General features: G+C 51.3%; 2 protein-coding genes across 2 annotated transcripts; both read left to right on the top strand.

Annotated features, from left to right (window-relative positions):
* The first annotated feature begins 5,532 nt into the window (after nt 1-5,532).
* Nucleotides 5,533-17,919, top strand: LMBR1L (limb development membrane protein 1 like). Its single transcript, XM_047065065.1, has 17 exons — nt 5,533-5,908; nt 9,125-9,209; nt 10,252-10,285; nt 11,306-11,445; nt 11,634-11,737; nt 12,303-12,429; nt 12,985-13,053; nt 13,194-13,258; nt 13,583-13,655; nt 13,747-13,830; nt 13,925-14,001; nt 14,546-14,623; nt 14,773-14,846; nt 15,069-15,159; nt 15,266-15,332; nt 16,947-17,108; nt 17,311-17,919. Exons 1-17 carry the CDS (start codon nt 5,837-5,839, stop codon nt 17,376-17,378), a joined length of 1,470 nt encoding a protein of 489 aa, XP_046921021.1. The 5' UTR covers nt 5,533-5,836; the 3' UTR covers nt 17,379-17,919.
* A 91-nt stretch (nt 17,920-18,010) lies between these two features.
* On the top strand, nt 18,011-24,504 carry DHH (desert hedgehog signaling molecule). The gene is made up of 3 exons (XM_047065066.1): nt 18,011-20,235; nt 22,912-23,173; nt 23,454-24,504. The coding sequence occupies exons 1-3, from the start codon at nt 19,933-19,935 to the stop codon at nt 24,077-24,079; spliced, it is 1,191 nt and encodes a 396-aa protein (XP_046921022.1). The 5' UTR covers nt 18,011-19,932; the 3' UTR covers nt 24,080-24,504.
* The last annotated feature ends 515 nt before the right edge of the window (nt 24,505-25,019 follow it).

Raw genomic sequence — 25,019 nt, 5'->3', positions numbered from 1 at the left:
GACGCGGGGCTCGAACTCCCGGACCGCGAGATCGTGACCTGGCTGAAGTCGGACGCTTAACCGACTGCGCCACCCAGGCGCCCCTCCCCTATCAGATTTTATAAGCTCTACATCTGTTGTGCTCACCACTATATTGCCAGTATCTAGCTTGGTGCTTAGTGCATGAATGGCACTCAACAAATATTTCAAGAATTAATTTGGGGCAAGAACAAAGATTCAAAATTTTTAACTCTGAAAGCTAGAGATGACTCTCCCTCCACTGCCTTCCCTCCCCGCCTCCCCCTTTCCCAGGCCCAAAGATGCCTCTGGAAGACACCACTGTAGATAGTGACATTAAATGGAGGTGGAAGGGAAAGCTGTTCTAAAGACTCTTCGTAAATAGATCTCTTAACTCCCTCTGGCCCAGCTCGAGTGTCTTATGATACTAGCATGCAGGAGCTTCTACTCGCTCACACTGACCAAATTAACGTGTGCCAGGGGCCAAAGTGTGACCCAGCTGTGAAAACGGGCTGGTGTCACCTTAGATATCCCATCTATACATCAATATGCAAAACTAGGCAGGGGAGCATTCCCACCATCCTCTTCACTGGTTACCCTGCTATGCAAACTGTTTGTCCAGTACTGGGAACCTCAAAGAGGATACAGACAGGCAAGAAAGTTCCCTCTAAGAGGTGAGTGGAATGCTAAGGAGTCTTGGGTAGAGGAGTTCAGAGAACTGAGGATGTTTAGATTAGAAAAGAGAAACCCAATGAAGATCTGCTGTCCAGAAATGGCAACAGCCTTATTCCTCAAAACCCCGGAGGGCACAGCAAAGGATGGGGGAAAATATTGCAGCTTACTTTCTAATAATTAGCTAGGGCCAACAATGAGTCACTATGTCATCCATGTTGTGAATGGCAAACAGGGAGAAAGAACTAAAGATTTCTAAGATCTCTTTCCATCCCCAGAATCCAGGATTTCACAAAGTTTCCTGCTATCTCTAAGCCAATCTTTCATTATGACTGTTTTCTCAAATATTTTTGGAGAGGTCAGAGATGAGTAGGGACAAAGGAACAGAATCTCTCAAAACATGTTTCTTAAACTCTTCCTCTAACGCCTGCCAACAAGTTCTCAGACCAGTGAGGACTTACCTAAAAGGAACCTCTGGTTTTCTGGCTTCCCTGGTACCTTAGATAGGAGGGCAATCCCAAAGCTGCTAGTCCATTTCTAGGAACTGGTGCAATTTCCATCAGAGAAAGGAGGAGGTTTACAGCCTTAGCTTGGGCTGTTATAACAAATACTGTAGACTAGATGGCTTAACAAACTTTTTTTTTTCATAGTTCTGAAGGCTGGGAAGTCTAAGAATTGGTGTCTGGTGAGGGCACCCTCCCTGGCTTGCCTACTTGCTATGTCCTCACAGGTCAGAGAGAGAAAGCTCTAGTCTCTTTCTCTTCTTATAAGGACACTAATTACATCAAGGGAGCTGTATTTCATTTACACATAATTACCTCTCAAAGGCCCCACCTCCTAATACCATGACATCAGTGGATTAGGGTCTAACAAAAGAATTTTTTTTTGAGGTAAAATTGACTAACATTAATTTGGGACATGTAAAAACAAAATTCACGCAAAATATCATAGTCTATAGCGTTTTCACCTCAGAGTTGGATGAAATCTTCCTGAAGTCCCAGGAAGTCCTGGGCATAAAATCACCCTGAAGGTAGCAAGATTTTTTTCTGTACTTACTGTGTTCTCTCTGGGAAAATTAGGACATACAAGTAAGCAAAGAGAAAATGAAGATCACTCATAACGTGGAAAGTTTCTTGTTTAAAGAAAAGGGTAGCTTTTCCAAATCCCCCTCTCTGTCTCTCTCCTGCCCCAGTCACCTTGGGGAGCGGATGTCTCTGGTCTTCTGTCTGTGCCTCTCAAGATGCAGCTCAGCAATAAGTCTTCATCATTTGGAAGGTCAAAGGTGGCCTCAGATGTGCGGGGGGGGGGGCACTTCCCAGGGTTCTTGAGGGTACTGAAATTCAAGTTTTAGCTTTTTTTAAAAAAATTTTCAAACATTTATTCATTTTTGAAAGACAGAGAGACAGAGCACAAATGGGGGAGGGCTAGAGAGAGAGGGAGACACAGACTCTGAAGCAGGCTCCCCGTCTCTGAACTGTCAGCACAGAGCCTGAGGCAGGGCTCAAACTCACAGACCACGAGATCATGACCTGAGCCAAAGTCGGCTGCTTAACCGACTGAGCCACCCAGGCGCCCCTCAAGTTTTAGCTTTCTATTACACTGAATATCTAAGCAGTATAGTAATGAAGAGACTACAGAAGTGGGGGGTATATCCACAAAGAGGCAACAGCAGAACATCCGGAAAAAGGGAAGCTTTGGAATCAGACAGGCTGAGTTCAAACCCTAGCTCAACCCTTACTATAGTTGGCCCTTGTACAAGTTAATCTCTTTAAACTGATTCCTCATCCATAAAAGAATAAAGTCTATTTTTTAGGGTCCTTTTGTCACTGAATAATCTATGAAAAGTATCTATTAATGTTTAGCACTTAGTGGAGGCTCAATGTGGATTAGTTCTCTTCCTTGTTATGCTTAAAGAAGTTGAAATTAACTCTCCATAATTAGTTACCCCTTCTCTACTAAGAATGGGTAACTAATCTCATAGGCAGATCAAATCCATTAACGCTGAGTGTTTACTATGAGAACTGCACTGAGGTTGGACAGAAACGGATGCATCAGAAGCCAAATAAAGGTTTCCAACTGTTTCCTTCCAACTTGAAGGAAAGAGGAAAGGAGAAAAGATATAAATGCAGGTAAATTTAAACAATACAAAAGATTTAAATAATAGCTCAAGATAATGTTATAAAATAGTGCATATATGCCTAATTGTTCACTGAACTAGATAGCTGAAATGATACAGACAAAAATCCCTTCAGGAAAGAATGGAAGAAAAGACATTACATTATTGGCAAGTTGAGCCTTGGAAGTAGATAGGATTTGGACAAAGTGAGATTTGGTAAGTTTAAAAAGATATTAGGGAATGTCTTTTTGCATAGTTTTCTGAGTGGTAACTCAGTAATCTTGGAATCTCTTGCCAATTCTAAATATAGGCAGTGAAAAGACAGTTATTGGCTTCCAATGGATTTGTAAACAAGGGCTCAAAGACTTGTGAGCAAATAAATCAGATTTCCCCTGGGCTTGAAACCACTTTCTCTAGGAAGTATTCTAGATTCTCTTTATTCCGAGCTTGTCTTCTACCATGCGGTTCCAAGTTGATATGTTTATTGATATTTTGCCTTTTAAAGTTCACTTCAGTTGTACATATCTGTACATTCTAGAAGGTGATAAATCTCTAAGCAGAATCTATGTCAACCAGCTGTTGTAAGAATCAGATTTAATAGTCTGTGGCTTGGGTGATGTCACAGCACATTGTAAACTGCAAAGGACGGTGAACATTAGATTTTTAGATTTAGAAGCAATCTGAAGGGTGTTCTAGTTTTGCAAACGAGATTAAATATAGTCCAGGATGACAGTGCTAGAACTAGAACCCAGGTCTTCTGATTATTAGCAATGCCTGCCATCTTTTCTCACTACATTTGTTAATATTTGAGTGTCTGCATGTATTAGGTACCTGGCTAAGGGCTAAGGAAATAACTACATTCAAGACAAATGATTCTTCCCCTTTACAAGCCTATATGGAGGACAGGACAAACAAATCAAGCTATGACCATCTGTTATAAATAATATGACAAAATTAGTTTGCTTTAGATAAGTTAGTGAGGGAAGACTCCTCTGGACAATTATCATTTAAGCTCAAACCTGAGATTTAAATCAGCCAGAACTGAATAGGGAAGGAGGGGAAGAGGAAAGCCTTCTGGGCAGAGGCAACATCAAATACAGAGCCCTAAGGAAGAAAAGAGCTTGACAATGTCCACCAGGAGTTGACCAAAGGCTGGGGTTAAGATGGTACCAAGTTGAAGCAGTAGAGAGGGGTTAGCTCATAGGTTACAACCTCAAATGCACAGCTGGGCTGACAATCTAAGTGGAAACACTGGTGAGGTGTTAGCGCTTCCCCAGTGATAAAGACTGTGAAAGACCAGAGCACATCCTGCCCCATCTATAGGGTCATATGTCCTTGTTGTCCTGTTCTGCCAGATCTTCTATTTAAGAGACAGAAATCTAAATTCTTAAGGTGTCCTGATTTTTATAGGTTTGTTCAAATTTGTTAAAAAAAAAAAACACTGGAAGCCAAACAAAACACAATATGGTTATCCCCAAAACACGCTCAATAGCCCAAGCCACCTCCCTGTGCTCACTTTTCCTTCCTTGCAGCAGATCCCAGGACCCAACCAGCGATCTTCATCTCTTTGTAACTACCCCCTCTTCCCACTGATGTTCTCTCCACCCTAAGCTTAGTTGCTAAGAGGGAAATCAACTCCTTAGCTCCTCTCATTATCTTGCTGTCACCAAAGACAGATGTGTGTGTGTGTATACACACATATATTTGGTATGTACACATATATACAAGTGAATTAATTTTATTTCCCAAGATCCTACTGCAAATCACTGGGCAAACAAAGAAGGGACAAAAATGACTTACTCCAGAGAAGTTAACCAGGGTACAGAATTCAGCTGTTAATTCTGGCCCCTGACTTTTGCTCAGATAGTAACTGGATGCAGTCTAGACCGTTACAATCAGGCTCTTTTTCTTCAGTGGGGGGTTTTGCAAAACTCAACCCTTCTTTTGAATTTCCCTTCTCCAATTTAGAGGACGAGTTCAACTCCATGAAGGTGGAACTTCCCAAACAGTGTATATTCCAAGGTGGCAGGAAGAGAACTGGCATTCCTTAATTGTGTGACCTTGGGCACGTGACAACTTCTCACCGTTTTCTAATCTCTAAAGTGCTAATCACACCGTCCTCTGAGGGGCTGTTGTGATGTAAAAATGAGATAGAAGTCTGTAAGGTAAGTGGCACATAGTAGGTGGTCAGCTAACATTTGACTCAGTCCCATTAAGCAATGATCCTGTGGGCATTTCCTCACAAAGTTTCAGAAGATATTTCTGTGGTTCTCTATGCAGTTTTCTTCACTATTTGCTCCAGCACACACTAGGCCTCCCACAAAAGTTACTGAGTGAAAACTCCTGGCTGCGGAGGGGCCCCACCCCAACATAAACACCTTTTCGGAAAATGCTGCTACAGGCCTTGGGTTACTGGGCTGCGGTACCTTTCAGAACCCCCATGGCGCTCTCCCATCCTGCCTGGCTGGCCTGGTCCAAATGGGTCATTTAACCACAGTCAAATTAAAATCTTGCTTGCTCTGGCAGTGCGAGAAGAGACCTCTCTGAACAGCAGGAGCTGAAGGAGACAGTTGTTTAGTTTTAGAAGTGGCACTGTTAGGGCCCCAAAGATCCCGCCTCTTTCCACGGGGCGAGCCTATCAGCGTTCCTTTGGCGATGAGCGGCAGCTCCTTAGGAGCCAATGAACTCAGCTCGCTGGAAGAAACTGCCCACCCCTTGTGTCGTCAGTTGGTCTCCAGTAAGATAGAACCAGCACCTGCGCTTCCTCGTAGCAGGCTTGTTGGCGGGTGTTTGCGTTAAAGTTAACTGAGGCCGGACCTTAAAGGGGAGGGAGCAGAGGGGGCCAGGGCCCTTTAAAACCAGGCGCCTGGTGCCTGCCCCTTTAAGGCGTCCGGACGACTGAATCTGAGCTCCAGATTATCCCGAGTTTCCGTCGCAGGCTGCGAGGAAAGGCTCCTTGGCTGGGTCCGGGTGCGTGGCGGCGGCGGCTTCATCCCCGCTCGTCCTCCCCGGGCCCGGAGACACCCCCGCCCCAGTCATGCTGAGCAGAGTATGGAAGCAGCTGACTACGAAGTGCTATCCGTGCGAGAGCAGCTATTCCACGAGAGGGTTCGCGAGTGCATTGTGAGTACGGGACCCGGGCAGGAAGGGTAGGACCAAGAGGGGGAGAAGCACGGGTGTCGCGGGAGAGGGAGAAGTTCGGGTTGGAGTGCGACCACCTAGGCTCAGAGCCAGGTCCAGGGGCGAGCGACCAAGGGCCCCGGCCTGACAGAAGGAAGGACCGGTGCTCCGGCTGGTGAACCCCCAGATGGGATCAGTAGGGTAGCTGCGCGGTAAACAAAGCCGCGGGTTGGTTTCCGTTCCTCCCCTCTACACGCCCCTCCCCCCGCCCGCCCTCCTGCCTCCCCCCACCCGCCCTCCTGCCTCCCCCCACCCCTGCTGGGGTTCAGGGCGTGGGCCTGCGAGGCTAGTGAGTTTTATCTTCGTAGTCGGATAGTCTGAGAGGGATGGCTTTAATTGAGGGAGGGCTTGTTTGCATTACCCGCAAACTCCACTGATGTTTCACGAAAAGGGGGACGTCCAAACGCTGAACTAGATTCCAAGAAAAACTTGGGAGGTGTAGGGGTGGCATGTCAGAGGAACGGGGGACTTTGATGGGTCTCCCACTTCGGAAGAAAGGACTCTTGCTGGGAGGGATTCTGTGTAGAGATGGAGAACAATTAAGTTTTCCCCTTCTTTTCCTTCTCATTGGTGTTTGTTAGAAACCCCCACAAGCGTAGGTTCCTAGCTCCCCGGCCACGCCGGGATTTCCCCTGTGAATGTCCCTCTCCCTCCCCAGTGCTCCAGAGAGCCGCAGGCTGCGTTCCCTTCTCCCTCACTGCCACCTAGAGCAACAGCTGAACCTGCCACACTGTGATGGACGCCTCACTCCTGGGCCCCAGGGGAGACCGGTGGCACTTAGGGAGCTGCATCTTCCTCAGGCCTGCTTTCAATTCTCATCCCGCCTCTATCTCCTTCCTCAGACTTCCCGAGAGTAGCCCTCACCCCCAGATACTAAATAGAAAGCAAAAAGGGAAGGTCTGGAAGAACAGAAGCCTTAATGAGAAGGGAGACCCACTGATGGGGTCATCCTTTATTTTTCACAATCTGCCCTGGGCAGCCTCAGACTGGAGGAGAGGTAAAGTGAGCCATGACATAACTAGGTCTGCTCTTATCTGTGAGGACTGAAAAATAGGGAATGTATCAGTCCACGTGTGGAACTCCAGATCAGCTTTCCTTGGGTGATCCTTAGTGGATAGTCCCACGTGGTGAGGTTGGGCATATTGTGGAGACACGCCAGGCCTTGAAACAGTGTAGGGATAGAGGCCCACATTCCTAGAGAATGGGGAGGGATGAGACCTTGGACAGAGAAGCAGCCTGCTAAATATCTCCCCCACTCTTTAGTAGTGTTAGCTGAGGACATCAGTGCTGGCCAAGGGCAGCCTGAAGGCTTCTCGTGCCTCCCCCACCTGGCTCCCATGCACTGCTCTAGAGAATGACCTAGCTTCTGCTGGAACTGCGTGGAACTCCAGCCTGACCTTTTGAGCCCTCCCACCTTCCTGGCTGTTACGCAAGCCCAAGGGCAGAGAGAGCACTAGGCAGTAGAAATCTTCAGTACAATCTGAGTAACTCATTCTACTCAGCTTCCCTAATATTAAAAGCTAAAATTTTGTTCTAGATCCATTCTTCTTGGGTCTCTTTGACGTCTTCCTTCCTTGTATAGATCACTGTATGCAGATTCCCTGTAGGGTCAGCTCCTCTTGGGAACTGGAGGACCCACAAGACTGATCCTGCTTTCTTTGCTTACTTTAAATGCAATTAACATCTCATGGTGCCTGGTTGGCTCAGTGGGAAGAATGTGTAGCTCTTTTTGTTTTTAAGTTTATTTATTTATTTTGCGAGAGACAGAGACAGTGCAAGTGGGGGGGGGCAGAGAGAGAGAGGGGGAGAGAGAGAGAGAGAGAGAGAGAGAGAGAGAGAGAGAGAATCCCAAGCAGGCTTCTCACTGCCAGCGCATAGCCCCATGTGGGACTTGAACCCACAAGGCCATGAGCTCATGACCTGAGCCAAAAGCAAGATTCAGAGGCTTAATTGGCTGAGCCATCCAGATGCCCCAGAAGAGTGTGTAACTCTTAATCTCGGAGTTATGAGTTCAAGCCCCACATTGGGTGTAGAGATTACTTAAATAAATTAATTTTTAAAAATGCAATAACATCTCTTCTCAAGACTCTAGCACTGATTGCAGAGCCAAGCTGACCAGTGGCTCCTTCCCCGGACAGCAGCAGATTACTTGGGGTATGGTAGGGACGCATGCATGTGCAGAGTTACCTGGCCAAGTCCTGCCATAACTGGTGATTGGAGGGCCAGTTGCCCAAGGGCACTGAGAGGCCTGGCTCCGGAGCTGGAAGTCACTTGAAGTAGGGACCAGGAATTAACAGCCTTTAAAGGGGCTGATGTGAGCCCTGGGTGTTGTATGTAAGCAATGAACCACAGGAATCTACCCCAAAAACCAAGAACACACTTTACACACTGTATGTTAGCCAATTTGACAATAAATTATATTATAAATAAATAAATACATACATAGGAAAAAAAATAAAATGATTATAAAAGAAAAAAGTAAAAAATCAAAATCAAAAAAACAAAGGGGGGGGTGATGTGGTTCTAGAAATGTAGATTTTAGATGTTGGGCCTCAACTAAGGTCTATTCTGAGGGACAGGGGACTAAATCAGGCTCTAGTTTAGCCCAGAGCAGATCTGATCTTTCAGGGCCCCTGAATAAACACAGAGTAGAAATCCTGAAGTAGTCTAGGAACATGATTCCTACTTATTCTCTCCCGGAGCTTGGGCCAAAGTGGCAGCAGGGGAAGGGGAAGAGGGAGGAAGAGTGAAGGATCAGGACAATGCAGGCATCCCCTTCTTCCCTGAAACCTGATATTCTTTCCAGTAATGTACTAGGAGTAAATTCCCTCTGGTTCTGTGGCCCATTTCAGGTATGTGTGTACGTGGATCTCTAGGAGTTTTCTCTGCCCATTTACCAACCAGGGTTCAGCTGAAGCTATTTTCTCCCAGACAAACCTTCATAGGGCTGGACGTAGTACTGTCCCCCCGTCCCCTTTCTGGTGCTTCTTAGAGGCCCCTGGGGCCCTGACCAGAAGAAAGTACTGGGGAGAAAAATGGAACCCCGGGAAGTATGGTGCCTTGTTTTGGGAAAGTGACCCCATAGAATTAACAGGCCGCAGGGGCTGTGAAATATGCTGGGGATTAGAGTTTCTCATCCCAGCTCACACTCTGCCACAGATCTCAACACTTCTGTTTGCGACACTCTACATCCTCTGCCACATCGCCCTGACCCACTTCAAGAAGCCTGCTGAGTTCACCACAGGTACGTGACTTTCCTCCCTCCTGCCTGTCCTCTGCCAGGGATCCTGTTGCCATGGGGCCAGCCTCAGGGGAATGGGCCTATGGTGCCTGCTGGGAAAGGAGAGTCAACTGTTTCGGAGCCTTTGCCTGTTCTGCTTCCCTTCCACAGGCAGGGGCAAGGTGGTATAGTGGAAAGTCTAGACAGAAGGGTCTGCAACTGATAAAGCCACTGGGCAAGTCATGTAACTTTTCTGACATTCAGTTCCATCCCCTACAAAACAGGCCTAATAGTCTCTAACCAGCTCATTGACACTGTGTGGACCAAATGAGATGGTTAATATGAAAGCCCTCTGTGAACCTAAAATGGATATTATGGCGAGTGTTACCATGGGTACAAGCTGTTCTCTCCACTAGTGCATCCACACCCAGTAACAGAGACCTGCTGACCACCGGGACCCCAGGACCTGGTGAAGGTGGACTTTCTCTTTATAGAGAGCCTAAGTGTGCTCAGATTGGAGCTTTCCTTCCCGTAGGCATTGTGCGATTTGGGTGACACACTTGCCCCAGTTCCCTCCACCTGCCTGTCCGGATCATCCTGGCCCGGCCCTAGCCTTTCCTTCCCTCCAGAAGGCTTCATGAGCCCCCACCCTAGAAGACAGTTACTCCTCAGTGTAATGCTCCTGAGGGCTTTCTCTGTGACTGTCCCCTCCCCCTCCCCTGTTTTCCCTTTGCTTAATCCAGCCACTGATGTAACCAGCCTTACAGACCAGTTGTTTCTTACGTGTTCAGCTTGCAAAGAGGAACCTGCAATGAGAGACTGTGGGGAGGGAGGGAAGTGAGAGAATTTCTGGCCTGTACTCTCTCTGCCTGGGACCACAGATCTTAAAGCTGCCACCTTGGCCAGAGAATAGGTTGTGGGTTCATACTGTGGACTCTCCCAGAGCCTCCTGTCCAGCTCTGCCTCCGGATAGGGAGGGGGTGGCAGGGCCCACTGCAGCACAGATGGTTCCCAGAGCTGCCCACTGATGTCCTACCTCTTCCCCTTGCCCCCCCCTCTCTTGTAGTGGATGATGAAGATGCCACAGTCAACAAGATTGCGTAAGTGTTGCTGCCTCAGCACCTGGCACCAGGAACCTTTAGAAGCTGGGATCTAGTGAGACTCCTGGAGCCAGGGGGAGAGTGAGGTGTTGTACAATGAAGAGAGGGCTTCTGCTGCCACTCCATTTCTGGCTTCTTCCGGCTTCACTCCACCCTGGAGACGCTTGGAAAAGCTGTTGTTCCTGTCTTCCTGGTTAGGCCAGGAGTTTCTGGGAGCCTCTTGGCCAGGGACTGTGATCTGGGGCCTGAGTCACCGGAAGTGGTTCCAGCTTGGCTTCACCTCCCAGTGATCATCAGGGAGGCAGTACTGCAGGGATGTAAACCAATGGAAATAGAGCAGGGGATGTGGAAGGTGGAACCGTCAAGGGCAGGGCATGCTTGGTTCTGAGAGGATAACCCTTGCTCCAGGCTGTTATTATTATTCACCAGCACATATAGGGAAAATAGAGAGATGACCCCTCCAGGTCAACAGTTTAGAGGAAGGCAACCTTCCCCTCTTGGTGGACCAACTAGATAAAAAAGTGTCTCTTCTTTTCAGCTGAGGCAGTCCTGGACACAGGCCTTGGCTATCAAGCTGGGTTTCAGCTCCTCCTTATTTTCCTTTGCCTAGTGCCTTCATGCAGGGCATAGCAGGTGACTCTGCTCTTATTTGGGCTGGAGAAGGCAAGCTCAGAAATCCACATCTCTGAGCAGAGAAGAGAAGAGAAGACAAGCCCCTTAGCTTGGCATACCTGCCATACCCAGCAGGCATGTGTAGGAGGACCACATTCCTGGGGACAGTCTGGGCAAGTGTCGTGGCAGATGACATGAATGCCTAAGGTGTTCCCATTCTTTGTGCCAGGGCTTCCTTGGAGGGGGTGTTCAGGGGGGCAGTGGTAGTGCCCTAGCTGGATGGCTCCTTCCCTCAGTCTGTCACTGCTACATGTAGTTCACAGGTGCCCATGGGGACAAATAGGGCTTCCTGGGCCAAAGGGAGTAAGTGCCCGAGCTAAGCAAGGGCACCACCCATTCTCTGCCCAGGCTCGAGCTCTGCACCTTTACCCTGGCGGTCGCCCTGGGTGCTGTCCTGCTCCTGCCCTTCTCCATTATCAGCAATGAGGTGCTGCTCTCACTGCCTCGCAACTACTATATCCAGTGGCTCAACGGCTCCCTCATCCATGGTACGTTGCTCCTGGTTGCAACTTGGGGTGGGGATAGGAAACGGGTATGTTCAGACAGACACAGACAGCCTAGGCCAATTAGTCGTATATCACCCCACCCTTGCCCCCTCCTCTGCCACATGATCAGTCCCCAATGGGTCGTTCCCATTCCCCCACTGACCACCTCTGCTTTTCCTTTTTTGCTCTAGGCCTCTGGAACCTCGTTTTTCTCTTCTCTAACCTGTCCCTCATCTTCCTCATGCCCTTTGCATACTTCTTCACTGAGTCTGAGGGCTTTGCTGGCTCCAGAAAGGTGAGTGGGGTTATACCCAGGCAGGAAACAGAATTCCACTCAGATGGTTCAACTGAAGAGATTTTAACAAAGACTATTGGCAGAGGTTTAGTCAGAGTTAAGGGGACCAACAAGGAGTTTGAAGTGCTACTGGCAGCAGGAAGTCATTACCACCTCTAGGCCTATGGGAGCAAAGGGAAATAGTTTCTGGAACCCACTGATACTTGAAGCTGGAAGGTGCTTCACAGCCACTACCAAAACCATAAAGCCAAAGGTAGGAGGAAACTGAAGAAATACCCTGATCCCTCTCTTCCTATTTTCCACTCTCCTGCCTGTTCTTCCCAGAGGGCAAAGAGCTTACGTGATGCAGCCCTCAGGGGTCAGCCTCCCAGGGCAAGGCAGGATAGAGAAGGTACCTGAGGAGGGGGTTCCAGATGAAGCCTATCCTGTATAATGAATGTCCCTAGATGTTCCCTGTCTCCTGAACCCAGTCCTCTCTGGTTTCCCCAGCCAGGCTGCCATCCCCAGTGTCTCCTACCTTCCCTTGATGTTGAACCTGACCCTCATCTGTCGTCTCCTCCTATAGGGTGTCCTGGGCCGGGTCTATGAGACGGTGGTGATGTTGATACTCCTCACCCTCCTGGTGCTGGGCATGGTGTGGGTGGCCTCGGCCATTGTGGACAACAACAAGGCCAGCAGGGAGTCACTCTATGGTGAGAGAGCCAGCTTCCTCCCCACCCTCCAGGCTGGGTGACTCTGCAGTTGGCTGATGTTCCTCTGCCTGGAACAACTGTATCCCTCTAAGGTGGAGAAGGTTGGGACCATGTTTCTAAGACTGAAGTTTCAAACAGATGGACTTCAGGCCAAGTCCAATTTGCAGGAATGATCCATTGGACCCATGCAATGATTAAAAATATAAAGGTGTCAGTTGCTGAAATGTAAAAGTTGGGAGATTTCACATTAAATATCTAGATTTATGGCTTTTTCTGACAAGGTTGAGGATCCAGCCACACTAGACCCCAGGGACTGGGTGGGCCTAATAGCAGTTGTGTTCTTTAGATATGGCTTAAGACCTCCAGTTTGGTCCTATGACTTAGGACCCCGCTGCTTCCTGTTCTGCTGGCACTAGGCCAGCTTTCCTCATTCATATTACTTGCCTAACCCCTATAGGCTTGTATGTGGTGTCCTTGCTAGTCTCTGAAGCTTGCTAGCTAGCCCTCAGGAAGCTGGAGGAGAGACGAGCTGACTTACTTCTTTTTTACCCTTAGACTTCTGGGAGTACTACCTCCCCTACCTCTACTCCTGCATCTCCTTTCTTGGGGTCCTGCTGCTCCTGGGTGAGTGTTCGGGGTCTTGGAGAGCATGGGTAAAGTCCATGGATCAGAGTAACCAGGATGGAAAGAGAGGGAATGGAAGGGTGGGTAGGGAAAGTGGTTGAGAGAAAGGTCTGGCAGGTAACTGGCTCCTGTCCCCACAGTGTGTACTCCACTAGGTCTCGCCCGCATGTTCTCAGTCACTGGGAAGCTACTGGTCAAGCCTCGGGTATGTAGTACTCTTTGCCTTTTGATTCCTGAAAAGCTGGGGCCAAACAGTGAGGCAGGCCTACAGTTGTGTGGTGCATGCCTTGCAGAAGGTCCCAGCCTTTGCTGCCTCTTGTGCCTTTCACTTCCATCATCTGGAGCTGGTCACCAGACATGCAAGGCAGAACACAGGCAGTTGGGAGGGACTAGATAAAGCCACTGGCCGCAGGGTGATGAATGAGGGTTAGGGGAAGGAATGAGACTATGGATCCTGGGATGAGCGGGGGTCTCCTGGGCCTTTGGGACCAGGGAACCTCTGACGGTTTCCCCTTTCCCCTCCCCTCAGCTGCTGGAAGACCTGGAGGAGCAGCTGTACTGTTCAGCCTTTGAGGAGGCAGCTTTAACCCGCAGGATTTGCAGTGAGTCATGGTTCTCCCCAGATGGGATGGTGGGCATGGCTTGGGCAGGGCCCTCAGGACTGGGGGGCAGCACTATCTTCTCTGCCCTCAGATCCCACCTCTTGCTGGCTGCATTTGGATATGGAGCTGCTGCACAGACAGGTCCTGGCTCTGCAGACACAGAGGGTCCTGCTGGGTACGTAGGTTGGTAGGGATTGATACCTATGTGTCCCCCAGGAAGGTAGCCCTTCATTCTAGGCCCTTGCTAACAGCTTTCCATCCCTGTACAGAGAAGCGGCGGAAGGCTTCAGCGTGGCAGCGGAACCTGGGCTACCCCCTGGCCATGCTTTGCTTACTGGTACTGACGGTAGGTATTCCGTTCCTGGTGGAGGTGAGGAATAGTAGGCTCTTGAGTACTTTAGGTCTTCTCAGGGAAGGGGGAGGAGATTCAGGGACCTGGTTATCTTCAATAATAGTAATTGCCTCTCACTGATTGCTACTTTGTGCCCTGCCCTGTACCGAGCACATCAATCCCCATTTTGTAGATGAAGAAACAGAAGCGAAGGGGTTTGCCTAAGGTCATACATGGCCACTGAGTAGTAGTCACACGGGTTTTCTCTGGAATGAAAATAGGGGTTGAAATCTAGTCCATCCCCTCACTTACCATGTTCTGGACTTGGAAATAAGTCTTATCAGTCTGGAGGAAAAGGTACATTTTTCTCTTTGACCAGAAAGGGTGTGTCTTATAATACCCTCAAAGGTGCTCTGTTGCTAGCAACAGCCTTGAACAGTCCTACACAGCTAATGGGAAACTGAAAATGTTGGGCCAGAGTATCTGCTCTTAACATTCAGCTCTGAATACAGCTGTGGGCTGAGGCAGGAATGGAAGTCCATGACCTTGCTTCACACAGGGCCTCTCTGTGCTCATTGTGGCCATCCACATCCTGGAGCTGCTCATCGATGAGGCTGCCATGCCCCGAGGCATGCAGGTACTGGGCCACCCTCCCACCATATCTTTTGGGGAGAGCCTAAGAAAGGCTAGGGGTGAGAGACAGAAGCTGAGGCCAGAGTGAAGGCTGGGTGCTGGGTGGTGCTCCTGGTAGGGAATACTCTATAGTGACACCACTCCTTCTCTCAGGATGCCTCCCTGGGCCAGGTCTCCTTCTCCAAGCTAGGCTCCTTTGGTGCCGTCATTCAGGTTGTACTCATTTTGTATCCTTCTGGAAGCCCACCATTGCCTCTGTTCACTGGACTTGTCTCCTGGGACTGTGGTGGGAAGGTGTGGTGGGAATGTTGGGGAAGGGGGCAAATCTTCACTAACCTGGGGTTCAGAAAGAAGATTTACTTGGAAGGAGGGTTAGGGGAGAGGTCCATTTCCTTTGAGATGACGCTAATCCTTGGGAGCTGGCCAGTTCTTCCTTAACCCAGTTGTAGTTACCTGATGATATCCTCAGTTGTGGGATTCTATAGCTCTCCACTCTTCCGGGGACTGCGGCCCAGATGGCACGACACAGCCATGACGCAGGTAGCTGGGGGCGGGGTATAGTGGAAGCCTCCCCGGGGGCATGCATGGGTGCTAGGTGCTAGCAGCTCTGCTACCCTCACCTCCCCTTTTCCTTACTCCCACCCAGATAATTGGGAACTGTGTCTGTCTCCTGGTCCTAAGCTCAGCACTTCCTGTCTTTTCTCGAACCCTGGGTAAGTAGCAAAAGGAGGTAAAGGAATTAATTGGCTTTTTCTGAGTACCTACTCATGCTAAGCTTATACTTTCTATACATGCTGTCTCTAATTCCCACAACAAACCTTCAAGGAAGTATTACCCCCATTATACAGATGGAGAAATTGAGGCCCTGTAAAACGCCTCTGTTGAGCTTCAGAGTAGTGTTGCTTCAAAGCTCATACTTCTCCCATTAGCTACATCCCATAGTCTCTCCCTTTTACTTCCATTTTTTGGTGGAGAAGCACCACTTTTCCCCAAATCTTCCTTTGGGCTGGATCCACTAATAAACATTCTCATTTTATAAAGACAAGAAACAGAGAAGCTAATTGACTTAGCGAGTTAGACAACTAGTTTGAAGCAAGGCCAAGTCAGGCTAGAACCCTTGTCTCTTTATTATTATTATTATTATTATTATTATTAATGTTTATTTCTGAGAGAGAGAGACAGTGAGACTGAGCATGAGCAGGGAGGGGCAGAGAGAAGGAGGCTCCAGGCTCTAGGCTCTGAGCTGTCAGCACAGAACCCGACGTGGGGCTCAAACACACGAACCGCAAGATCATGACCTGAGCTGAAGTCAGATGCTTAATCGACTGAGCCACCCAGGGGCCCCAAGAACCCTTGTTTCTTAAACCCCAGTCCAGTGCTTTTCCCCACACACTGGGGCATCAGATAATACACTCAATCCTTCTCCCATCTTTAGAGCTATGATCTAGAATTACCTGGTAAAAAGTGTTCAAAAGTATAATAGTTTCCCCCAGGGTAGTATGGGAGTTGCATAGGTCATCCCCCCATCCATCATACCATCATCCATGTCTCCTAAATGATTTAGTATTTACATCAGTTCTGTTTGGTTCTTCAGTTTGTGTTGTCTCCATTACACCATTTGTACTACTAATGCCATGGGGATTTAGTAGGACACTAGACTTGTGGCCCACTAGTTAATTCCTTACGTGGGTTGGATGCAGGTAAGAATATGTTTTTAGGTAGGAGAGGGTCCCAGTATTTGGACTTATGATGACACTATTATGATGGTTATGGCTCAGTAAGTGTTTGAATAGTGCCTGGCATATATATAGTGCCTTATGCGTGTTGTCCCATTTAATTCTCACAATCCTGTTATTTTCTATACTTGATAGTGAAGGACACCGAGGCACAGAAATTTAAAGAATTTGATCCTGATCACACAATTAGCTAGGGGTGGAGTTTGGTTATGAACCAAAACAGCTCTGAGCCTCCACACTGCTCTGTCCCCCAAAAAAGCACTGAGTGACCAGCTTTTAGGTTCCTGGCCCAGGAACAAGTAGCAGGCCCAGGGAGCTCCTAGGGACACGTGGAGCCAGAGGGGGGCCCCATTGGAGGAGAAGATGCCAAACTCTGGAAGGGAGGTTGGAGCAAGCCTAGCTGCTGACATTTTCTTCAACATCCATGAACTCCCTCTGAGACAAGTTGAGAGTGGGAGTCATTAACGCATAGGGGAGTCCAACCTATGAATTGCAGTGTTGAGATGTGGCCACCAGGAGGCAGCAGAAAGCTGGGCTCTGAGCCAGGGAGGAGCTGGGGAGCCCACTCCCATCCTGGCCTTTGTACTTCAGGGCTCACTCGCTTTGACCTGCTGGGTGACTTTGGACGCTTCAACTGGCTGGGCAATTTCTACATCGTGTTCCTCTACAATGCAGCCTTCGCGGGCCTCACCACTCTCTGTCTGGTGAAGACCTTTACCGCAGCTGTGCGGGCAGAGCTGATCCGGGCCTTTGGTGAGAGGGAGTGTGGGGGCAGGCTAGTGGGGTGGTTGTGAGGTGGGGCCCTCTGGAACCATGATCACTCATGCAGGAGAGATGGCATGCTCTCTGCTTTGTTTGTAACGTGCCTCAGACACCCATTCTGTGGCTCGGTTTCCTTACCCCCAAGACTGGACCTATGTCCCGCTTTTGACCACCCACCCTCCCTCTTCTCCAGGGCTGGACAGATTGCCTTTGCCTGTCTCCGGTTTCCCCCGGGCATCTAGGAAGACCCAGCACCAGTGACCAGTGACGTCCAGCTGGGGGTGGGAGGGAGAAAACTGGACACTGCCATCTGCTGCCCAGGCCTGGAGGGGCGCCCAGGAGTGGGTGGACCTCAGGACCTGGAATCTGAGAGGGTGGGTGGTAGAGGGGAGCTGAGCTGTCTGCACTGTTGCATAATCTGAGCCAGAGTTTGGGACCAGGCCCCCCTGCTTTTCCAGATTTAACTGTGGGCCTCAGCATGGGATGGGGCTGGGTGACTGGGTCTGGCTCCTGGTCCCAAATCTGTTTACACATCAATCTGCCTCACTGCTGTTCAGGGCCATGCCCGTAGCCATGTTTACATGATTTGATGTGCAATAGGGTAGGGTGGGTTCAGGGGAGGGACTGAGTTGGGGGCAGACTTGGGAGGCAGATTGTCTCCTTTGCCCCTGGCCCAGCAGAGCCTAAGCACTGTGCTATCCTGGAGGGGCTTTGGACCATCAGAGAGAGGAGGGCATAGGGAAGAAGAGACCACAACCATCAGCAATAAAGTTGATTCCAGGGTTTGCTTTGGTTTTTCAAATGGCCTGTCTCTGTCTCTGTCTCTGTGTCTGTTGAACAGCCTTATTCCCACCAGTTCTGAATCTACCAACTGAGAAAAACAGATATCCTGCCCACCATCCTTTCTCTTCCCCCTCCTTCTGCATTCTTAGTATCTTTTAGGGACTTGGGTCTAGTGTTAGCCATACAATTAAGCAGTGGGAAGCTCCTCCTCCCTTAGCCTTGCTTAAAGCTGACTGGTCCCTTGACTCTTCCTTGTTTTCGTGGTTTGTTTCTGGGCCTTGGTTATTGGGGGGTAAGTGAGCATGAGTGTAGAAATAGGATAATTTCCCCCTATATGCACATGTCCTCAGCCCTGTCCTCCCTGACTTGACTTGGATGTAAAGTAAAAGAAGTGGCTGACTAACCAGGGTTTGTAGTTCTCAGGAAATAATGTAACTCCATCTTTCCGGAGGTGATCAGTGCCTAGAATACAATGCAAGGCCCCTGGTATGTTGCGGGGTAGGGACAAAGTTTCTGCTCAGGATGATACAGATTTTGCATTGTACAACTTCCAGGGGCACCATTCACCTCATAGTCTTTATGTGACTACAACCATTTTCTTGCAAGTGGCAGCCAGGTGTCTTGAGGAAGGAACACTTTTTTCTAATGTACAGAGTTGCACTGAGTGCTCGTCTTGGAGCTGAGGGAGGGGGGAGTATAGAACACACACGAAAAGTGTAGATTCCACGAAAATTTGCTGAGCGCCCTCCTCTAGGCCAGGTACTTAGCCACGGGGATTCATGGTAAACAGTTTTGTACTTAAGAACTGCTTTGTCTAGTAAGGGTGACATAATTCTAATACATACCACAAAGGTTGACAGTTAATCACTGGTTCTCAGGGAAACAGGTGGGCAGTGTCAGGACATCAGGGAAGGCTTCTTAGAGACAGTGATTTCTAAACAATAATAGATTGGTGGGTGAAGTGTTGCAGGCTCAAAGCCTCTGAGATGAACCTAGATGGCTGGAAGCAGAGCCCTAGGGGGTCCAGAGAGGGAGAAAGCTATAGAGAGATGCCTAGATGGAAGGTGAAGGGAAGCATCCATTAGCCTGTTAGAGACTGTAACTGTACTCACTTTACCTTCCAGCAGCTTCCACCTGACAACGTTATGCATTAGAAGAGAAGCAGCCTTTGGGTGTTTGACAGGGTGGAAGTTTGAAGTCCAGAGCTAGATAATAACTACAAAACTCTGTCCCTGATTCTGGGGGAAGCTCTCAGAAAAAAGCTGCAGAGTTACCAAAGAAAATGGTCCGCTGGTACCCACCCCTTCCAGTCCTAGTTACTGCTGAGAAGAGATGAAAAGTGGGGGACGTTTGGGGAGGACCAGTGAGAAGAAAGGCTCTGGTTGTATGCCCAAAGGGCTTGGCTGGCCTTGGGTAGAAACTGGAACCCATACATCATACTGGATGATAGCAGAGGACAATGGCCTGCCAGGATAGGCTTTGGGACAGTAAAGATCCAATTCAAGTATCAGAGGAGGGTGGTTTGGTGCCAAGCTTAGGTTTGGGAGTAGAAGGATGCTTATTCAGGCAGCTACGGACTGAAAAGCTGCTAGGAATTCTTAGACAGGTGCCTGCCCAGTTTCCAGGATGGGACACACTTCAATGGACCAGCGGTGACCGACTAGAGCCCCCGCCCCGGTGGGAGGGGGAGGGACGGTCCTGGGAGAAGGGCGGGGGGGCGGGGCCAGGGGCCACTTAAGGCGGGGCCGGGGAGTTCTGGCAGCGCAGGAGCCGGGCAGCAGAGCCAGGCTGGGCTGGCACTCACCCACGACCCCCCTTCCCTGCTATGATGGCCCATCAGTAGCAGGTTCCAGACCCCCCGGGGGCATGTGGGCAGAGCCAGCGGCAGCCAGGTGCGCAGAGCCACAAGAGCTCTAGGGCACTCTGGGGGCAGCTCTGCCTGCTGGGCTCTCTGGTGCCTAGGGAAATGCCCAACTGACGGGCGAGCTAGTGAGGACAAGAACGTTCCCTGTGGCCTGAGTCCTCTGCATCCATGGCGCTGCCGGCCAGGCTTGTGCCCCTGTGCTGCTTGGCGCTTCTGGCGCTGCCTGCCCAGAGCTGCGGGCCGGGCCGGGGACCGGTTGGCCGGCGCCGCTACGTGCGCAAGCAGCTCGTGCCGTTGCTCTACAAGCAATTTGTGCCCAGCATGCCCGAGCGGACCCTAGGCGCCAGTGGGCCGGCAGAGGGGAGAGTGGCAAGGGGCTCCGAGCGCTTCCGGGACCTGGTGCCCAACTACAACCCGGACATCATCTTCAAGGATGAGGAGAACAGTGGTGCAGACCGCCTGATGACCGAGGTAAGGAGGACCTCTCCCCACCTGCGCCCAGGGCACTGCCAGTTCCTGCGGCAGCCCCGGAAGGGTGAGCTGGGTTTCATCTATAGGGACCTTAAACTCAAAATCTCTCCCCACCATTCCACCCCCCGCCCAAGAAAAAAAAAAAAAACCCACCTTTGCTCACTGGACTAAGTAATCTGGATCCCAATAGGGAGAGGCTCGAATGGGGAGGGGAGGAGGGACTAGTGAGAGTGAAGCTGGGAGAGACAGAGAGGGCGGGGAAAGGAGGATGGCGGCAGGCGAGACGGGAAATGGCTGAGGCGTGGACCGGGGGTCAGCTACCGAGCCAGGCAGGAAGGGCTGGGGTGAGCTGGGGGCCAGGAGCTGGCTAGGCAGCAGACAGAAAGCTCTACCCTTAGCCTGGCTCCTGACCTGATTGTGGAAAAGATCTGTGGGCTTTGAAGAGATTGAAGAGATTGAAGGAGAAAGGGGTGGCGAAGGGTTAGGTCACCAGGTCATCTACCTGAGAAGGGGCTGAGCAGGAATTGTCTTCAGCATGGGAGAGGCACCCTAGAACCAAGGCAAGGCTATTCTAGAGTCTAAACGACTGTCTTGGGTGAAAAGTAGTCCTCAATGGGAAGAAGAGACGGGCCCACCTGAGAATCAAAGTGTTCCAGGCATCCCTCAAGCTCAGCTTAGCTCAGGGGTTTTCCTTGAAATTGAAGATTAAATTCAACTACCATGCAGCAAGCATCTGCTGCAGACTGGAATCTAACTGACCTAGGATGAGGTGAGCAATACCTTAGGGGTGAAGGACCACCTCTGGCCAGTGATCTTAAATGTCAGAACTGGAAGGAAACTTGGAAGTCACATTTTTCCACCTCCCCGCCTCAATTTTGCAGCTGAGAACTGGGCCCCAAGAGGAAAAGCGATTTAATCAAAGTCTTAAAAACTAATTAGTGGCATGGCTGGGACTAGAATTCAGGACTCCTGATTCTAAGTCCTATACACTTTCCATTACACCACCTAATTGTGTATGGAGTGGGGAGGTGGGGGGAGAGGGAGGGGTACGGATTTCCTCCGATTAATTGCCATAGTTTTCCAGGTTACTTTGTTAGGAAAACCTGTCCAGGGGAGAAAGAATTCCTTCTACTTCTACTCAGAGATTGGGAAGGGGACACTCCTTCCCTCCTTGGTCATGGAATATTGTGACCTGTTCCTCTGGCTGCCACCTGCAGCAGAGGGGCCAGAAAAAGGGACAGGCCCAGGAGGGGCTCTAACGGGCCTGGGAACCCCTCAGTCCTGCTTATCTCCCACACCCTGGCTGCAAAAGGCCTCCATTGAGTTGGCTCTGCACTGGGCTGCTGCCCCCGCAGGTCAAGGCCTCAGGGCCTCCTTAGGGGACAGAACGACAAAAAGTTGGAAGGAGTTACCACTTTTCCTGTCTTCCCCTCCCCTGCTCTCCAACCCTGCGGAGGTGTAGAAAACTCGGGAAGAAGGGAAGGGGGAAAGTGCCCCTCTGGCACTTAGGAGAAAACCAAGTCCGAGGTGAGAGGTCGGAGCGAGGAGAAGAAAAGGAAGCTGTCCTCTCCGAGCCTCCTCCCGCCGCGTCCGTGCTATGGTGCGTGCCAAGGTCTCCGGCTCCCAGACTAGAGCCGCCCAGATAACCGTGGTCTCACTCCCCCGGGTGCAGGCTTTCCAGCCACTGATGCTTTCCCTCCTCTCCACTCCCACCCTGCAGGGGGCCCCCCAGTTCCGCGCAAGGGCAGCTCCTGCTAATCTCAGGTGCTACTCCCACGCCTTTCTGGGATGCATCTGGAACAGAGATGGAAAGACCGGGCTCTCCGGGCTGGCAGAGCCTGAGTTGGAATTGGGAGGGCTGGTCGCGCTGGGGGAGGGGGCCCGGCGGGCGGGAGCAGGGATGGGGGGCGCGGCTTTCTGCCCTTTCCTCTCCCTGAGCCGGGGCGGCTGAAAAGCGCCTTTGTGGATGGAGCTGCTGAGTCCGCTTCTCCCGGCGCGTCCCCGGCCTCGGCCCGGGATTCTCGCTCGGTTAAGTCATCCCGGAGAATGGCCATTGTACTTCGCGCAGCCCCCGCCACCCAAACCCTTTTTCCAGCAGCCTTGATCCCCCACGGCTCCGCTTGGGCACCTCTGTGGGGGGCACTCGCACCACGAAGGGGTTAATGCTAGGGGCCGAAAGGAGGAGGAGGAAGGAAGGAAGGAAGCGATGCCCGGTGCCAGGGAAGGCAACGAAACAAAAGATGAATCAGGCGGAGGGAGGGCAGCCGGGCCTTGGGGCGGGGGCCAGCCTCAAACAGGGGCTCCTCTCCGGGAGCCAGGCTGCTCAACCCCTCCCTGACCGAGCTTCCACCCGCCCTCTCAACTCTTGCCCTCTTCCAGGTTGAGCCGAGGTCCCATAACGAGTGAGGGGCGGGCGTCGAAAGTGGGGAAAGAGCTAGGTATAGGCACCCCCTATCAATCTCCGAGGGCACCCCACAGTTCTCCCATAACGGTCTGGAAAGGGAGTGCTTATTGACGACTGCACCTATTCGGCTTCTCACTTCTCCGGGGCACTCAAAACCTGGGAGGGAGTGGAGTCAGGCCAGGAAAACAAAGAATCGACCCTCCCGTCCAGGTCCCTTTTGCCCCTAAGGTGAGAGTGGTAGTGAGGAGACTGACTCCTTTATTCCCCGCCAGCGCTGTAAGGAGCGGGTGAACGCGCTGGCCATTGCCGTGATGAACATGTGGCCCGGAGTGCGCCTACGGGTGACCGAGGGCTGGGACGAAGATGGCCACCATGCTCAGGACTCACTCCACTACGAAGGTCGTGCCTTGGACATCACCACGTCCGACCGCGACCGCAATAAGTATGGGTTGCTGGCGCGGCTGGCAGTGGAAGCCGGCTTCGACTGGGTCTACTACGAGTCCCGCAACCACGTCCACGTGTCGGTCAAAGCCGGTACAGTAGGGGGTGGGTGGTGAGGTCCACCCAAAGGGGGCTCCTGCCGGGAAACTGAGGCTGCACCTCTCCGGTGCGACCGTAGGGGAGACCAAGTGGGCGTTAGGGTTGTAAACCATCCTTCCATTTCTGCCCAGGTTGGGGCCAGATCCATGGGAAATTACATTCTGTCCCAGGACTGGTTGAGGTCTGCGGCTGGGCTCGACCCATATCTTTGAGAATCTGTACATCCTGGAACCGCTGGTCTTGATTCAGTCATCTCTGTGCATGTTCCCTGCAGATAACTCACTGGCGGTCAGGGCAGGCGGCTGCTTTCCGGGAAATGCCACCGTGCGCCTGCGAAGCGGAGAGCGGAAGGGCCTGCGGGAACTGCACCGCGGAGACTGGGTGCTGGCTGCAGACGCGGCAGGCCGGGTGGTGCCCACGCCCGTGCTGCTCTTCCTGGACCGGGACTTGCAGCGCCGGGCCTCTTTCGTGGCTGTGGAGACCGAGCGGCCCCCGCGCAAGCTGTTGCTCACGCCTTGGCACCTGGTGTTCGCCGCTCGGGGGCCAGCGCCCGCACCGGGCGACTTTGCGCCGGTGTTCGCGCGCCGGCTGCGGGCGGGGGACTCGGTGCTGGCGCCCGGCGGGGACGCGCTTCGGCCGGCACGCATAGCCCGCGTGGCGCGCGAGGAAGCAGTTGGCGTGTTCGCGCCGCTCACAGCACACGGGACGCTGCTGGTCAACGACGTCCTGGCCTCGTGCTACGCGGTTCTGGAGAGTCATCAGTGGGCGCACCGCGCTTTCGCTCCTTTGCGCCTGCTACACGCGCTGGGGGCGCTGCTTCCCGGCGGGGCCGTCCAGCCGACTGGCATGCACTGGTACTCTCGGTTCCTCTATCGCTTGGCGGAGGAGCTGCTGGGCTGAGCGCGGCGGACCCAGAAACCCAGAGGCGCCTGCTGAAACCGGGGCGTTCGGGCTGAGATCTGGGGATGTGGGCAGCAGAGGAGGCTGACTGCGGGGGGAGGAAGGGATAGGGGAAAAAATGGAGGCGAGACTGGACTGCTTGGTTTAGGGGCAACCTCCAGCTGAGAGGAGATCCTGGTCCTAGGTAGACGGGGTTGATGGTGGGTACTCCCTGACGAGGACTATTTCACCTCTTCCCGAGTGCCTCGGCCCCACCCGATTATTTTATTTTATTTTCTATTTATAAATTGTAATATAATGATCTGCTTGCCCCGCCTGACAAGGTGAGGGGCCAGGGCACGGCGTTAACACTGTCTGACACAGCCAGCCAATCTGACGTCTGACATTTTCCTACAGGTGGGCTAATAAAGGGAAGGCTTGCAGGAGCTTATTGGAAAATATCTCTATTCAGAGAGTAATTCACCTCCAGAGTGGAGAAAGGGAACTAACTCCGAGGCAATACCTTCCTTCTGACTCCTCCTACCCCACCCCAGCAGGTCTTCCTGCCTGCTTCCTCCCCTCAGAGGTGGGGCCCAATTGATCAGCTCCGGAGACCAGGAGACCAGATGAGTCATACCCTTTTCTAGGCTGTTGGTGCCTTCTCTCACCATCCTTCTGCCCCCACGGTTCCATACAGAATGTTGGAGGGGACAGGGTTGTTGAAGGAGCAAGAGGGTCCAGGAACGTCCTTTCTCGTTCATAGGGGTTCCAGCAAGGTCTCTGGCCATTGAGTTACTGATGCCCAGAGAATTCTGGTCCCTGATTGTTAGCCTGCAATCCTGGTCCCTTCCCAAAGGCCGTGAATCAACCTCATTCCCATTCTACCCTAGTGTCAGGGTCTGGATGGGTCCCGTGTTTTATTCTGGGATGTCACTGGACCAACTGATGACCCTTGGGAATC

The sequence above is a fragment of the Lynx rufus genome, unplaced genomic scaffold (assembly GCF_022079265.1).
Source record: "Lynx rufus isolate CCGP_SWC_20201006 ecotype Redwood Valley unplaced genomic scaffold, mLynRuf1.p SCAF_7, whole genome shotgun sequence".
Classification (NCBI taxonomy): Eukaryota; Metazoa; Chordata; class Mammalia; order Carnivora; family Felidae; genus Lynx; species Lynx rufus.
This window is presented reverse-complemented; position numbering and strand designations above follow the sequence as displayed.

Coding starts and splice junctions, on each gene's coding strand:
- DHH (XM_047065066.1), top strand. CDS start 19,933: ATGGCGCTGCCGGCCAGGCTTGTGCCCCTGTGCTGCTTGGCGCTTCTG. Junction 20,236..22,911: donor CAGACCGCCTGATGACCGAG/GTAAGGAGGACC, acceptor ATTCCCCGCCAG/CGCTGTAAGGAGCGGGTGAA. Junction 23,174..23,453: donor CCACGTGTCGGTCAAAGCCG/GTACAGTAGGGG, acceptor TGTTCCCTGCAG/ATAACTCACTGGCGGTCAGG.
- LMBR1L (XM_047065065.1), top strand. CDS start 5,837: ATGGAAGCAGCTGACTACGAAGTGCTATCCGTGCGAGAGCAGCTATTC. Junction 11,446..11,633: donor CAACGGCTCCCTCATCCATG/GTACGTTGCTCC, acceptor TTTTTGCTCTAG/GCCTCTGGAACCTCGTTTTT. Junction 13,054..13,193: donor TGGGGTCCTGCTGCTCCTGG/GTGAGTGTTCGG, acceptor CTGTCCCCACAG/TGTGTACTCCACTAGGTCTC.